The 16,696-nt window shown below is 57.4% G+C and overlaps 1 protein-coding gene across 2 annotated transcripts in view; it reads right to left on the bottom strand.

The window, feature by feature from the left end:
• Window positions 1-16,696, bottom strand: part of Grm4 (glutamate metabotropic receptor 4) — a 79,708-nt gene that overhangs the window by 38,254 nt on the left and 24,758 nt on the right. For both annotated transcript variants that reach the window (XM_055607257.1, XM_055607256.1), the window contains exon 3: window positions 2,741-2,957. In XM_055607257.1, coding sequence (XP_055463232.1) covers window positions 2,741-2,957 — 217 coding nt within the window. The remainder of the gene's footprint in view (window positions 1-2,740; window positions 2,958-16,696) is intronic.

Genomic DNA, 16,696 nt, shown 5'->3' with positions numbered 1-16,696 from the left:
GGTTGACCTGGCCATCACTAGCAGTCACATTAATGCCAGCACCTTGCCAATCCCCTGCCTGGCAGAGACATCGGCTGGGGCCTGGTGGACCTCGCCACTCAGCAGGGCCACTCAGAGTGGTCCACTGGCAGCGCCAGGCCCCGGTTACCAAGGCTCACAGCAGCCTGTGGGCTTCTGGCACTGGAGGGGACAGGCCATGTGACAGGGCCCCTTGCCTCCTAAATTCTCCAAGAAGGGCACAGCAGACCTGGCCTCAGGCTACTTCCCCAAGGAATGGGCAGCTAGTGGGGGTGTCCAGAAAACACTGAGGCCTCAAATAGGCAGACACCCCAAGCTTAAGCCATAACTGCCCCTCCGGTCTCCCTGTGCCCCTGACTGAACCTCCCAACATGGCAGCCAGGGATTGTGCCCAAGGACCTGGCATAGCCTTCCTGAACCCAAAGATGCCCACTCTGGGCGCCCGCTCCTGCAGCCCTCAGTCCTGGTCAGCCCTCACTGATGGGGATGGGCCTAAGCCCTCTCCAGCCAGTGTCCATGCACTGTACGTTTAAACAATGTGGGAAGGATTTGTAATGGTCAGTGTGGGCACAGGGTTAGGAGGTGACTGGCACAGGCTGGGCTCCATCAACCCAACCGTGGAATCCCCTCGAGTGTCAGTTAACACGTGAGGGTGTCCGGGCTGACAGGGCAACAGTCTCCACCACAGGACAAAGCTCCTGTCCCACCCCCTCCAACCTGGCTATGCAGCCTAGGGGAGGCTGCTTGCCCTCTCTGGTCTGTCCCTTTCTCTTTGAAATGGCCAAGACCATACTCATCTGAAGGACCTGGAGCTGTGTCTGGGGGAGAGGCCTGACAGTCTCACCACCACCGCAGCGAGACTCCCCCGCCTGCGCCCTCCCCTCTCCGCCCACGTCCCCACAAAGCCTCCCACCACCTCCCCGGTGACTTATACTTCAGAGGACAAATCAATACAATATACGGCCAAAAACATCTTTAATCTTTCTCAGGGATTAGGGTATAAGGTGCTGTGGCCTCTTTCTCCCAGTGTTCAATTCTGATTTCAATTTGGCGTGCTGAAGTACTTTCTCTCCCCTCCTCCCTCCCTCCGTCTCTCTCTCTTTCTCTTCCCCCACCAAGAGATGCCTTCCAAATCAAGTTTCATTTAGCAACAGGGCTGGGCGACCGACCTAGGATCGAGGTGGTCTTAGGTAACCAGGAGAACTGAAGGCCGTGTAGACAGCTGGACCTCAGAGGCACTGGACAGCATGGAGAGGTGGCCATGTGAGGGGCTCCCTGCCAGACGGGAGGCCTCGGAGGAGCCAGGGCCCAGCAAGGACCCGGTGTTCTTGCCTTTCTCAACCGAGGTCCTTTCTAAGCGTCTTTTGTTGATTCTTCTTCATTTCCCTACACCTGATTAGGAGCTTGAAAACACAATCCCGCCTTCAGCTGAGCATGCCACACACCAGCTTTCCTGTCCCTGGCATGCCATGGACACACGTGTCCCCGTCCTACCCCAGCTGGCCATGGACCCCAGCAAGGACAGCATGGGCAGAAACAAAGTAGGCAAGGAAAGCAAGCCCTGACATTACTTGCCCTGGACTTGGGCACACCTGCCTTTCTATACTATCCACTGTCTTATACTGCCGGGCTCTGAGTCCCTAGAGACCTCTAGGGACTAAGGCAGGGGCCACCCAGACAGCAGGTGCAACCCGGGACCTGACACCTCCAGGCCCTTCGCTGCGGGGATCAGACACGATGACTCTAAAGCCTCTGTCCTCCCTACACACGCCTTGTCCTGAGTTCTCTGGAGGACAGCTTGTGTCTTCAACAGGATGTTTGTTCAGGGCAGGAGCAGCCCCTGAGGTTACAGATGCCCACAGCGCAGAGTGACACGGGTCACGCCCCAGGAAAGAGAGAAAGATAGGAGGGAGGCTGTGGCTCCCAGTTTCTGACAAGGTCCTGACATTGCAGCCATCAAGCCCTCCAGCCCCTGGAAAGCACATGGCTGGGGAGGGGGGCCTCCCTCCCGTGTCTGCTACAGAGTTAGAGACCGCACTTCCGCCCCCTGTGCTGGGCTGTGGCACCCAGGCAGTTTTCCCAGCACAATTAAAGAGCTTATCAGAGAACTGTAGCCGGATTATGCCCGCAGGGCATCACCACCATCAACCTCCGGCCTCTCTGCAGTTTTAGGAAAAGCAATTAGAGGCCTGGGCCCTGCAGGTATAAATATACACTGACCAAGGTCGAGAGCAGGGGCAAGCTAGAGCCCGAGGGATGAGGCTGCCTGGGGCGCGTACTCCTGGGTTCAGGGTACCCTAGGAAGCCACAGGACTCAGAGTCCCCGAGCCCAGAGCCCAGGGGCCTACTTGCCACCGCTGGACCCTCCTAACACCACCACCACCCCTCAGGACCCTACTGATCACTGGAGTCCCCATCCAGATGTTAACCCTTGTTGTGCCAGGCTTACCACTGGAACCTCCAGAGGAGCACCTGTCACAGGCGTAGGGCAGCACAGGGACACAAGCCGCCCACCTCGGAGGGCGCCCCAGCCCGCAGACTCCCTGCTTTAAGAGCCTCGATCCCCACCTAAATAAAGCCCTGTAGTTGTCTCCCTCCCCGGCCCATGGGAGAACAGCCTCCACCCATGACAGGAACATACAGTGTCTTGGGGGTGGGATAGGGGCTCTGAGGGAGAGCCGAGAACCCAGAGACAGCAGGCCCAGCCCCACATGCTACTCACCGTTCTCCCGGGACTTCTGGATAAAGGCCTCCACGCCGCTCTCGCCGTAGCTGCCCTCCGAGGCCAGTGTGGACACGTAGTTCCACTTGAGGGCCCGGACGATATCCACCATGGCCTGGGCCTGGTATGTGTCCGAGGGCACCACACGGGAGAAGAAGTCATAGCGGCTGTTGTCACTCAAGTCAGGAGCTGTGGAGGCATAGCTGATCTGGGGGATCTAGGGGGAAGAGGGACATGCAGATGGATGGACAAATGCACAGACGGGGCAGCTGCCCCCACCCACAGCTCTGGGACCCCGAAACCCAGAGTCACCCCTCGCCTCATCCAGGGAAGGCCCTGTGAAATGGCAGGACAGGCCCCAGATACCGAGGGAGAAGGGAGCAGTCCCACAGTGGCCACCCCTGCCTGCAGCCAGGACCTGAGGCTGCTACCTCCAACAGTTCCACCTGTCTCCCTAGGAGGGGCAAGGCCTGGCCAGCAAGATACCAAGAGCTTGCCTGAGGCCCCAGGAGGACTCCAGCCGGCTTCACAGGGCCTATGACTAACAGTCTCCAACGACATCCCAGATGTAAAATAGACACTTGAGTATGCACACGCATGGCGGGGCAGGGGGAGCTTGCCTGGAGCCTCAGTTTCCAAGTCCCTCTAGTCACCAGAAGGCTTGGCCTCTATGACACAGTGGCCTCTGTCTCCTTTCTCCTGCCCAACTGGAGGACACAGCCCAGAGCTGAGGCCTCAGCTACTTCCCCAGCCCCACAGGTAGCCGGTGCAGCTTCTGAGAGGTCCTTTGTAGTTGGTCTTTGCTACTTTGTAGGTTCTTCTCTTTCCATCCTTTATTCCCCTGACTTCACCCCTTATCACTAGATAGGAGAGAAAGAAGAATAGAGGGAAGAGAGAGAGAGATCCCTGAAACTAATTTCTTTCTTGTTTCTCCTTTGACAAAGAATACTAAAAAAACCACAACCAGGGCCTGGAGAGATGGCTCAGTGGATAAAAAGCACTGGCTGTTCTTCCAGAGGTCCTGAGTTCAATTCCCAGCAACCACATGGTGGCTCACAAACCAAAACCAACCTCCATAAAGTATCAACACAACCACCAGCCCTACCCATCAGGGTGCTAGCCTTTACATAACCTCAGAAAATTTCCCAGAATGCCAAAGGTCACCCAATCACAGAAACTTTCTGCAGCTGGCAAACCACGCTTCTGCCAGAGCGAGGCAAATCACAGTCAGCTGCTGCAGTCTGAGGCAGCCCCCAGCCCCACACCTGGGGTTAGAATGAAACAGTCTCAATATTTCTGTGTTTTTAAAGAAACCAAAATTCCAGAATTGTCACTACAATCTTTCTCTCCACTGTCTGGGTAAGGGACCTGGAGAGGCAAAGCCACCTCACAACAACTTCAGGGCACCCTAGGCCTCTGTCCCTGCCCTACCCTCCCAGCCACAAAGTAACCCCCCTCCCCCGACCATTAGCTACATCCTGTAGCTGTTTAAAGGCAGCCCAAAGAATAAGAAAGGAGCCATGTGACCCTCCTCACAGTCCCGCCAACACCATGGAGGCCACAGCCCCCTGCTCCCAGGGACTTTCAGCCACCACACAGACAGGCTAGGGGGTAGGGAAGGAAATCTCCTACACAGGGCTGCTCTGTGCCCTGTGGGTGTCCTCCACACCAGGCCTGTGCCCTGTGGGTGTCCTTCACACCCGGCCTGTGCCCTGTGCCCACAGTGAGTGGCGGCACATCTCCAGACATGGTCAGAACTCTCAGAGGAGTGAGGCAGCTGAGGGCCAATGTTTGGAGATTTGTGTTGAAATGATAGAGCGGAAGTGGTGGCGCACGAGAGGTAGAGGCAGGTGGATCTCTGAGCTCAAGGCCAGCCAGGGCTGCAGAGAGAAACCTGTGGGGGTTGGGATGCTAGAGCAAAGATGACAAGCTGGCATCAAGGCCTGCCTCGCAGGAACCTCATGGGACAGGAAGATGAACAAACCAACTGGCAAAGAGCTGACAATCCCTCGGTGAAAGGCAGCAGCAGGTATGTGAGGCCTTGCTGCCCTAGTCTCTTCGCTTTCATGCGTGTCTAAAATGTCCACTTTTCTAAGAAGATTATTACACAGAATAAAACCAGGTCCCTGCCACCCACCAGCCATCCAACCATGAATGGGGGGTTGGACTGGCGTGCAGAAGCGGGGATGGGACCCGGCTCCTCATGCCTGCCCGAGCTTGGCTGCTGCTCACTCATCCCTGTCACTGCCACCCAACCGGACCATGAGTGACAGACCCCCAAGTTCCTGCTGTCAGGCTGGGAGCCCCCAGTGAGCACCCCATTCCCACAAAGGTGGAGGATCTGCACGGGACTCCTGCCAGGTGCTGCACTGCCCCAACAGTCTCCTCTGTGGCCCTGACACAGTCACCGACCTGTGACCGGGCCAGCATATGGGGCAGCAGACCACTCACAGGGTCTGAAGCTCCCACTAAGAAAGGGTTCAAACTGAGGTTTGGGGTTCAAGTCCAACTCTGTGGCTCCTAGCTGAGCCCAGTTTCTTCTCCTCCCCAGGCCTCAGTCTCTTACAGAGTGGGAAATTAAGAGGTGCTGGTAATATGGGGGTCCCTGGGACCCCTGAGAGCAGGCCTGGGGCTCTCTGGAGTGTGACCCCATCCCCTACCCCCTTCCCCCTCCAGCGCCCCCTGCCTTCCTTTAACCTCCCAGATCTGCCCTCTCTCCCTGCACTGATCCCAGCTCCTTCCCCACCTCACTGCCCCATCACTTGAGTGTTTACCTTGAGACATCCTTGAGTGTTAATGGCTCTCTGAGGCTTCCTCCCTCCCACTGGCCCCAGCCTGGAGTGGGGGAGGGGCAAGGGCACTGCAGGGCAAAGGGGCCAGTCTACAACACCAAGTGATTCAGACATGCTGATTCATGGGGCTGTGTGCCTTCATCCTTAGCTCCCTCTGTCTCAGGAGAGGGAGAGGACACTCAATTAGCATTCTCCTCAGAGATCCCAACATGGCAGCCCAGAGGGACTCCAGCCAATTCCCTCTCCCTCAGCCTCTGCCTGCCCTGGCCAAACACAAAACACCCACTGGCTGTGAGGCTTGCCCTGGTTTGGGAGCTGAGGACTCCGCTCATACCATACTCTGAGGTGGGGACAGGCTTCACAGCCACAGGCCCAACACCCAGACACTGCAGCCCACGCACTGTCTCCCAGGACCAAGCCTTCCCTACCCAGTGCGAACTGCGCAGTGTGACTTCACCTCTTCCAGTCAGCCCTCCCGGCTCCTCCAGGCTCCCCTCAGCCTTCCACAGCACCAAGTGTCCCATTGAAGTCACCTGTTGTGCAGTGCCGCCAGAGAGAGGAAAAGGTGAGTGACCATCCAGCCCTGAGCATCGGGAGACAGGCGAGAAGGCAGGAGGCGCTCGAGGCCAAGTGCTACTTAGCTGGGCCTTGAGTGGGTCAACGCTCAAGAGACATTCAGCGTGCCTGCCGCTGGCCCTGGGAGAGCTCTGATTAACGCAGGGCACTGAGAAGGAAGAGTGTGAAAATTCTCTCCCTCTGCCCCCTTTGCACTCTTGGCATGACTAGACGGTCCTTGCCACAGAGGATTAAAGGCTGCTCCGGGGCTTCAGCAGCAGTCAAGCAGGAATCCCAGTGCATCTGTGCAAGCATGCATGTTCCAGAACACGCGCCGAGTCACCCGAGCACATAGGAATGGCACACTCCCTCACACCCTCCCCCTGCACGCGGCCACCGAACTGCAGCCTGCAGAGAGCTGCTAGGCCAGTGCACACCTGGCCCCAGGGTTTCCTGACTATTTTGGGGAGTGACAGACACAAGGAGCACAAGGGCATGGAGGCGATCCTGAAATTCCAGCGCTTGGGAGGCAGAGGCAGGAGGATTGCTATGAGTTCCAGGCTGGGTTAATTAGCGAGGCTCTGTAAATAAACAAACAAACAAATAAACAGATGCAAAAGGGAGAAGAGAAGGCAGGGTGTGAGGTGCGGAGCGGGAGGCCAGGGTGACATTGGTGTCAAGGTCTAAGGAGCCTCTGGAGGAGGGAGGGTCATGTGCCTAGTGGGACCAACGATGGAACACACACCTGTGCTGGGGTGCTAGGTGTCCTTAGGACTACAGCAGGCTGCCACCAGGCTCGCCCCAACAGTCTAGGCAAGCCGGCCCTGGCACACAGCACACAGCAGGGCTCGGCACACCACAGCGCAGGCCCAAGAAAGAGGTTCCGGAGGGTCAGAGTCTGAGGCCCAGGGAAACGGCCATCAGTGCCCAGAGGCTCACTGAGGTGGGCCTGCCTCATGTCAGAGCCCAGCTAAGGTGCAGTCCCCACAGTCTCTGGAACCGTTCCGAGCAGTCAGGGTGCAATCTTATCCAAGGCTAGCCCCAACGGGGGTGGAGGTGGGGGCGGGGGGCTGAGTTGTTTGCAAGAGCAAACGTGGGGCCTGGAGAAGAGGACAGAGGATCGTCATTCCTGCCAGGCAGCCTTGAAGGATCTGTGGTGAGGGTTTTGCGTGGCTGGTCACTTGGCTCTGGCACGCCAAGTCACGTGAGAGCTTTCCTGAACCCCCACAGACAAAGGCCAGCCCCAGCATCTGTCCACTCCGGGCCTGGTTGCTCACCCTGCCTGGCCCTGGCTGGTCCATCAGGCTGCTCTGCGTGGCCTCTAAGGAGCATCCTGGTACCTACCCAGCTCCAGTGCCCAGCTCTCTGGCAAGCTCCAAGGTACCTTGCCGCCCCCTGAACCCGGAACCGGAGTCTGGGCGCCTTTCTCTCCTGGGGCCCACAGAGCGTCCCCACTGTGCCTGGGAATACACAGAGAACCTTCAAACTGCCGCAGTATCACAAAAAGTAAATTCTATCTACCAGACCCAAGCGGTTCCTTTGCCTCTGTGGCTGCCATGGCCACCAGCTCCCACGCTCTCCACATCTCCCACTCTCTCGCACACCCTGGCGGCCTCCTCATTAACTCGCTCACTCAGTAATGGCTTCCTGAGCCCCCGCTGTGGGCTTTACCTGCCAAGAGCTCAGGGAGACACGGAGACCTCAGAGAAGCTGATCCCAGCATGGAAAACAGAGACAATTGCTTAAGCCACGAATGCTGAGGCACCTAACAGCAGGCTGCGTGCAAGCCACTGTCCACAGTGCCGGCTCTCACCCTGCGGAACGGGCTGCCTTTACGGGCCTGTGCTCGGTCAGGTCACGTGACATGCCCTGCTCAGCCGGGCACAGGGGCCGCATTCGGCCTCTGGGCCAGAGCATTACGGGTGGGACACACCCCACAGAGTATGTACCCCCCCATGCTGTTACCAGCAAGGTTCCAGCCTGACGTGGGCTCCTGAGACAGGACAAAGCAGTCAGCCAGTCCGCACGATGTAGCTGAGCAATGACCGAGCCTGCGTTCTTGCACCTTCCGGAGGTTTGCGGGATGCTCGGTACTGCATCATCACCTCGCGTGTGCCGACTGCTACACGGGCAGATCTGAGGGCTCCCCTCGCTTGTGCTGACCACAGCGTCCCCTCACCTGACCTGCCCGAAACAGGTGGCAGCTCCGAGCGCTGGTTGCTACTGAAGCATCAACTAGTGGGGGACGTGCTAGACCGAATTAGATTCTTCAGGAACACACAACCCATGAGCGCTCATTAGACGCCAATGGTATGCCTCACTGTCCTCAAGGTTTCTGTGCTTAACACCTTCAGACTTACACTGTATAAGAGGCCCTATTTAATCTGCATTAACCTAAAACTAGGAGAAAGGTTAAGCTACTCTTCCAAGGCCACACAGCTCTTGTCTGGCTGAGGCAGGGTTTGAACCCTTGCTATGTGATAGCTCAGTCTCCTCCGTGCTCAGTGTGCGTGCAAGCACAGAACGTGCACACACATGTAGAATCTGAGGCTGGGCTGAGGAGACAGGCGGCTTGGCAATTAAGAGCACTGGCTGCTCTTCCAGAGGAACGGGACCTAGCTCCCATCACCACGAGGCAGCTCTCACCGTCTGTAACTCCAGTTCCGGGGGATCTGACATGCTCTTCGGCTTCCATGGACACTGCACGCGTGGTACACAGACACACGCGCAGGTGAACACTCACACACATAAAACAAAGCAAAGTAACTTAAAAAGTGACTAAAATAGTGCTAGGCATGGTGGCACACGCCTTTAGTCCCAGCTCTTGGGGGGCAGAGGTAGACCGATCCCTGAGTTCAAGGCCAGCCTGATCTGCATAGCTAGTGAGACCTTGTCTCAATAAGCCAAAAATAAAAATTAATTAATTAATAAAATGAAATAGAAACTGAGGGCGATACCCTTGTCTCCAGTGACAAGTGGCTGTCTGAGTCTCCCATGGGACAGAGAGTGGGCAGCAGAGGACAGGGGCTGTGTGTCTCCTGTTCAGCTCCACCTCTCCTGCCCATCATTCTATGGGCTGAAGTGGTCCATCTGTCACTAACACAAAAGACAGGGCAAGGCTGGCCCTGGGCCTCAGAGGGCTGTGCAAATGGCCTGCTTTGAGCAACAGCTAATTTCTAAATGTAATTATTAATTTCATGCTTATCGTATGCAAACCTCTGCTTCTGCTTCCCAGACGAGATGAAATTGATTTAATTAGAAATTCCATCATCAAGCCATTCAGATCTGAGCTTTTAATTAGGATCACCAGCCCCACCCCTGGGCTGCCAGAGAAGACACAGGCCTGGCTGCCATGTGTGGGTGCCTCTGCAGCTGCCAGTGTCCCGCAGACCAGGACAACACCTGTCACTTGTGCCCTGTCCCTTACAGTCCACAAGCCATGGGCAGGCCCGCTTTTCTTTAACAACTGTCTTAGTCACTGTTCTATTGCTATGATGAGACACCAAAACCAACGCAACTTATAAAAGAACTTCTGGGGGCTCACGGTTCCAGAGGCTTAGAGTCCACGACCATCATGGCGGGGAGCAGGGCAGTGGGTAGACAGGTACGGCGCTGGAGCAGCAGCTGAGAGCTCACATCTTAATCCCAAGCAGGAGGCAGAGAGCCGAGCTGGGAATGGCTTGGGGTGTTTTGTTTGCTTTTTAATAAAGGGTTTCTCTGTGTAGCCCTGGCTGTCCTGGAACCCATTCTGTGGACCAGGCTGGCCTTGAACTCAGAGATGCACCTGCCTCTGCCTCTCAAGTGCTAGTTTTAAAGGCCTGAGCCACCACACCTGGCTTACGGCTCAGGCTATTGAAATTTCAAAGCTCACCTCCAGCAATATTCCTCCTACTACAAGGCCACACATCCTAATCCTTCTCAAACAGTTCCACCAAGGTTTTCAAATAGATGGGCCTGTGGGGACTGTTCACATTCAAACCAGCATAGCAACATACCGAGGAAATGGCTTGGCAAGAGTGACACCATTGGCAACCCTTTAATCCTAGCACTTGGGAGGCAGAGGGAGATAGGTTTCTGTGGGGCCAACCTGGTCTACATAGCGAGAGACACCCTGCCTCAGAAGGAAAAAAAAAAGTTGACCCAGGGGCCTGATGCTCTGGTGGGCCTTGAGCCCCATTTCCAGTGAATGCCCACTCACTTTCCTCTGTTGACCACCCCAGGAGCCCCTGAAGTGCCCTGCTAGCTCAGCGCAAGGCAGTCTATCAGTATAACCTATTTGGAGTATTTTCACATGCATGACCTCTGACCCCATCTCTTCCCACATCTACCTTGACCTCCCAACAGCTCCTGGCATGCCAACCTCCCTCTGTCCCTTGAGCCCTGTTGGTACCCTGTGCCTCAGGGCCTTCGCACTGGCCCTCCCCACCGCAGGACACCCTTCTCAGCGCAGCACAGATGACCTGCCCCACGGATGCTCATTTATGGCAGAGCCAGCGCCAGCCAACATGTCTGCGGTAAGTGGGCTGCCCATGGCAACACCCTCAGAAAGGCAATGCTCACCACCCCGCCCCGCCCCAGGGTGCCTGCAGGCTCCAGGGCCCTGCTGGACCTTGTCCCTCGGATACCACAGTGACAGCCTGCCTGACACCCCTGCCTCCATTCTAACCACTCAGCCTTCTATCAGGACAGGAAACCAGCGCTTGGATTAATTTCCTGTTCTGAATTGTTTTCCTGGAGGGAACCAGGCGGCACAGGCAGCGGCCGGACAGATAAGTCCCTGCAAGGCGCGTGCTCAGTCCCTGCTTGCCCTTTTAAGCAGAGGAGCCCGGCACGCTGCTCCCACCCCACCATGAGGCTGAGAGCCGGAGAAGAATGGGGTGTGGAGGGAGGAGGGCGCCCGGCTCTCCTGGCATCACCGGCTGACAAAGGAGCCGCACTGGTGCGTTGGAGGCTGGGCCTGGAGACAGATAAGAGTGTTCAGGCGGGGAGCAGGCCCTGGGCCGAGAGCAAGCAAGATCCTCAAATCAGCACTTGTCCTACTTCATAAGCAAAACGTAGATCAATAAATTACACTCACAGTAGCAGGTCTGCGTGGGGACTGTGCCGCCTCCTCACTGTCAATCTTGGGGGAGGCGGGGGGCCGCGAAGGCCTGGAGGGGGAGGGGCGGAGCCAAACTCAGCTCCCCCAGGAGCTGTACACTCTGTGCACAGGGCTAGAGCCAAGCTCCCAGATGTGAGATGCAGGTTGCTAGGTAACAGAGCCTCAGTCTCCTGGTCTGAGAAATGGGCATCACGATGAGAAAGAAGTCTTTGTGGAGTCACAGTGAGGACACACACACACACACACACACACACACACACACACACACACGGACTGTCTCATTTCTTCCTCACACAGCAGGACCGCTGTTTGCTACCTTCATTTTCACATGAGAAAATATGTCCTGAGATCAAACAGCGGCTTATAAGGCAGGATTTGAACTAAGGTCCTCGGGCTTCACCTGAGCCTGGCACTATCTGTTCACAGAGCTCCCAGCCCATCATTCACACCCACTGTCTCCAGGCCTGGGAGGCAGCAGAAATGAGGGTGCAGGTTGCTCCTGCCACTTCCCCTGTGCCCCTGAGCAGGTGGCTTCACGCCATGGCACCTGCCCTGTTTAGTGAGAACTTAATGATGGGCCTGGCTCTCAGCCAGAAGAGAGGGGCCTCCTCAGGAAAACCTGCCCAAGCCTGGCGACCCTCTGTGGGGGAAGGGAGTGGGGCAGGGCTGGAGGACATCTTGGGTCAATGCCCAGAGTGGCTGCCCTTTCACAGGTGCCCTGAGGTCTGCCTAGCTGCACAGTGCAAGTGACGGGGGTGTGGGTGGCCTTCGAGGAAATGAGCCACTGCCTGCCGACCGCTCTCCCGCGGATGCGAGCACGTGTGTGTGCGTGCGTGTGTGTGTGTGTGTGTGTGTGTGTGTACGCGCGCACGTGCCCGTGTGACAGCCTGCAGCATATTAATATAAGATGATATAATGGGGTGTGTTAACATCATTGAACACAGGAGACGATAAAAGTCACAATGCGAACACTCCTCGTGATTTATATTCACAGCCAGGCCACAGTCGGACTGGCCAGGCGGCCAGGCGGAAGCCCCACTGGGGCTCTGGGGTTTGTCTGGGAGAAGGGGCTGGGGGGGGGCGGCAGAAGCAGCGGAAAGCACAAAAGGCACAGCTTGGGGACCCCAGCTGGAGCCCCCAGCAGCCTCCCCGACCAGCCTTCCCCGACTGGCCTTGCCTCATGCTTGTCCAAACCACGGCATTGACTGCGTGTCTCCTTTTGGGTGCCCGTGCCTAGGTACCTTCATCAGCCTCCTCCTTTCCTGCCTCAGCTGTGCACCTCAGAGCACACACACACACCCTGAAGCTCCCAGGTGCTCCCTACCCTCCAGGGGAACAGGTGCTCCCCACCATCAAGGAGGACAGGTGCTCCCACCCTCCAGGGCACAGGATCATGTTTAATGTCATCCAGGTGGTGAGTGGCTGAGCCAAATGCACTTCTACTCTTACGTGCCAGCAAAATCTGCCACCTCCACAGGGAACAAGCATGAGTCTCTGTCAGCTCTGAACCCCTGGGACCTGGGGAGGTGCACCCTCTGAGGGTCCTCAGGCAGGAACTGCCAAGGAAGCTGCTTCTACTACTGGACAGCAGGTGCCGTATGGAGTGGGCAGTGCCAGCCCTTTGCTGCCAACCTCGTGCTATAGAAACCTGTACAGTGCCACTAAACCTGGCACCACACTCCATGTGCCCGCCATCACCCAGCAGAGTGCAGGCCGGCCCCTCTCCAGCACTGAGAATGACTCTCTGGCCGGTCTGCTGCCCACAAAGGGATTTTACTCATCGAGACCCTGGGCAGCCTTTTCCATGACACTGTTCCTCTCCACGAGGGCCCAGACGGCACTGCCCACGTACAGCAACACAGCTACCTCTTAGACCTACCATAGAGACCCACCCTACCAGGGTCTCCCCAGGACAGGACTCAGAAACTTCAAGAACACCATTCAGCAGCTGCTACTGAAATCTGAGCCATAGTCACCAAATGCAGATGCCGGTCCCTGCCGCCTGGCCTCGCTCCAGGTCTGAGGACCCCCAGCACAGCTGACTCTTGTGCAGAGCATGTAGGAGTGGACAAGAGGCGCCCACAGGATCCACATCCAGGCCCGGCCTGTGCAAGCACCAACAAGCAGTGACGTGAGCTGACACCCGGACAAAGGGGGCCTCCCCCACCCTGCAAGCCTCAAAACCTACAGTTGGAGTGGGTCCCTGAGAACAGCTCAAGAAGCAGAGCTGAGAGGAGCCTGCCACCCACAGCAGGCAGGACAAGGCTCCCTAGTGACAGCAGACAGCGGGTGCCTGCAGGGGATAATCAAGGGGAAGCGAGAACTGAGCAGGGGCTGGAACGCCAGGCTGAGAAGCTGTGTCACATGGTTGAGGCCAGACTGAGCGACACGGCCAGCTCCTCAAAACCACAAGAGCCCTGTAGCTCAGCCTAAGTGCTTGCTTTTCATGTGCAGGGCCTTGCAAAAGCAGAGGTACCCAAGGCGCTGCCCAGACTCCCTGCTCTTCCCAGGAGCAGCTTCCGGTCTGAAGTCGCCATCATGTTTCCGAAGAGAACCCCTCACCACAGACCCTTAGCCATGGGTCCCTCCTCACCGCTGCTTCTCTCACAGGGTTGTCCAAGCAGGTGGCTCCCAGGCATCATGACGGCCCATTCCTGACCCAGGCTCTCAGAGCTACGCCACCTTACTTTGATGAGTTCTAGACCCGACGCGACATAGCTGTGCCCTGTACTGACGGGCACGGTACCCCCTGGCCCTGCTTCATGTTCGTCATCTCCCTCCAGTGTGGCCAGTACCTGCCTGTCTACCACCCTGTGAAGCAGGCCTGAATATGTGACACAGAGCATGCTGGGGACACAGCGGCACCCGAGCCAGCACCCCCATACATGCAAGAATACGGACTTGCACACACACAGCACCCCAAGTTCTTCTACCCAGTGCACGGGGCTCACGCTCAGGCGCGCCTGACCACGCCAGCACAATCTGTGCATACAGACAAACCTCCACTCTGCACGTGCTGCACACGGGCCGGGCATGCGCACATGGAGGCTCGGCGAGGCAGGGCCGCCAGACAGCCCACCTGGGAGTGCATAACCTGTCGTCCCAGGTACTCAGGAGGTGAGGCAGAAGGGTGTCGGGACCAAGTGCTACGTGAGCGACAGACTGAGCTCACGGCCAGCCTGTGCAAATCAGTGAGAGCTTGTCCCAAGACGGGGTAAAAAAAGGGGGGGGCGTGGGGGTAGCTCTTGCCTGGCATGGGCAAGGCCCTGGGTTCGATTCTCAGAGGGAGAGGCGGGAAAAGAGAAAAAAGAGAGATGGAGATTGAGATCTGAGTTTCCCCGTCTCATCGCCCAGCCTGGCAGCTGCCATCCTGCTCTCTCCCAGGGGCACCCCAAGAGGGCACAGCAGGAGAACCCGCATCAGAAGCCGGGGGAGGGTGGCTTCAAGCTGGTGGGGAGGTGAGAGTCAAAATGGCAGTGAGCAGGAGGCAGCAGGTTGGAAGAGCAGCTCTGAGGGTGGCCCTGGGGCAGCCCCTAGACTCTGTAACTGTGCCTGCCCCGCCAGCCTCTTCCTCATCCCAGCCCCAAACACCCTGTTGAAACACGGGGACTGCCCCAACAAATGAGATGGGAAGCCTCCCCCAAAGAACCATGGTGGAACAGGGAGCCAAGACCCCTCCCTGAGGGCCACAGTCCTGCAGGGAAGAAGGGGCCAGTATTGCCTGTAATTCGTTTAAATAATGCTGCTGAGCTGGAAGAAAATTAACAAATGAGAAACCAGATCGAAATTAATCAAACTTCTCCCTGTCCGTGTCCCCCGCCCTGCGCTTTCCGTCTTAATGAAGGTTATTTATCCGACGAGCAATAAAACAGGGAATTAAATTACACAGGCCCTCCGTTCCCTCCTCTCCCCGCCCGGGGAGGTGTGGCCCACCTACAGCTCTATAACCGCGCAGGCTGGCCTATGGTGGACGGTGACACCAGGCCGAAGGACTCAGGACCCTAACTCTCGGGTTCCCATTTCCATTGCTACAGCTTCACTGAAACTATTATAAAAATAAAGGGTCACTCAACTGCAAGTCTGGAAGGCCCTGTTGCTGGGGATATCGGATGGGGAGCTGGGGCGCTCCAGGGTCCGAGTGAGGAAGCTATGCCAGCTTGGGCCCCAGCCTCATGGCGGGAAGCTGCTGGGGGCCCAGCTGAGAAAGACGCCCATGAACACCAGAATTCACCCCCTGCCTCGTCACCCCTCCCCAAAGCACCCAGTCCCTCTAGGCCTCGGACACCCCCACCTCACCCCCTCACCTCCTCTGGCCAACCTTTGACCTCTCACGCCTCTTTTCCCTGCAGTTGCTAACCACGGGATAATCAGGAACGTTTCCAGCCTGGCCACCTCAGCAGTCGAAGGCGCCCTAGGTAATGACTCTCACTGCCTGTCCCCACCAGTCCTTCCTCCCCCAGCTCAGACCTCACACCAGCCTCAAAAGACACTGTGTGGAGAACCGAGGCCTGGAGAAGCCCTGCGCAGGGCCTGTCCACAAGCAGCTGAAGGGCCAGCTTTTGGGGTGTGGGATGAACGGGGATGTGTGGAGTCAGAGCCTTCAAGCCCCTGCGGGCTTTCTGTGTAGCAGGTTCAGGGACCGGTGGCCCCCTGGAAGGAGAAGGAAAGGGAAGAGTAGAAGAGAAGGGTGACCACAGATGATTTCCCTGCCAGGATGTGTGCCTGTAATCCCAGGACTCAGGAGGGACAGGCCAAGAACTAGGGGTTCAAGGCCAGCCTGGGCTACATAGCAGCCCAGGCTCAAATAAACAAAAGTATAAACCTGAAGCAGGCATTTGGGCTCATGCCCAAAATATCAGACACTGAGGCAGGAGGAATGCCTGGACTACGAAGTGAGCTCTGGGCACACGGGCCTGTAGGTGCCACTTCACTGCTGCACGCAGGAGCAGCTGGCCTGCTGGACAGAGCTACCTGGAAAGAAACCACTGCTCTCAAGTTGAGAGGCGGCCGGCGCCCAGTTAAAATGGAAATGTCCAGTCTCCAGTCCAGCCACTGACCCCTAACAGCAGCTCTGCCCACTCTTGGCGCTGTGTGTGTGTGTGTGTGTGTGTGTGTGTGTGTGTACGCTCACGCTCATGTGTGGCCACCCCCATGGGTGAGGACAGCAGGCACAACACAGCCACGGTTGAATTATTTATTCCGTACATTGTTAGCACAGTAGAGAGAGCAACTGTGTCTCCAGGCTTCAATTAAAATATCAAGGCACCCACACCGTCTGCCCAGCCACATGCCTGCCTGCCACGGATACAGCCAGGAAAGAGCCTCCATCTCAGCCAGAGGCCCCGCCCTCTGCTGCGGGCCCGCCCCCGTCCCAGGTTCTGCCCCAGCTTCCCAGAGGCCCCGCCCTCTCCTGCGGGCCCGCCCCCGCCCCAGGCTCTGCCCCAGCTTCCCAGAGGCCCCGCCCTCTGCTGCGGGCCCGCCCCCGCCCCAGGTTCTGCCCCAGCTTCC

This window comes from Psammomys obesus, unplaced genomic scaffold (assembly GCF_907164565.1).
Source record: "Psammomys obesus unplaced genomic scaffold, mPsaObe1.curated_primary_1811, whole genome shotgun sequence".
NCBI classification, from domain to species: domain Eukaryota; kingdom Metazoa; phylum Chordata; class Mammalia; order Rodentia; family Muridae; genus Psammomys; species Psammomys obesus.
Note: the sequence above shows the minus strand (reverse complement) of the source record. Positions and strands in the feature narration are given on the sequence as shown.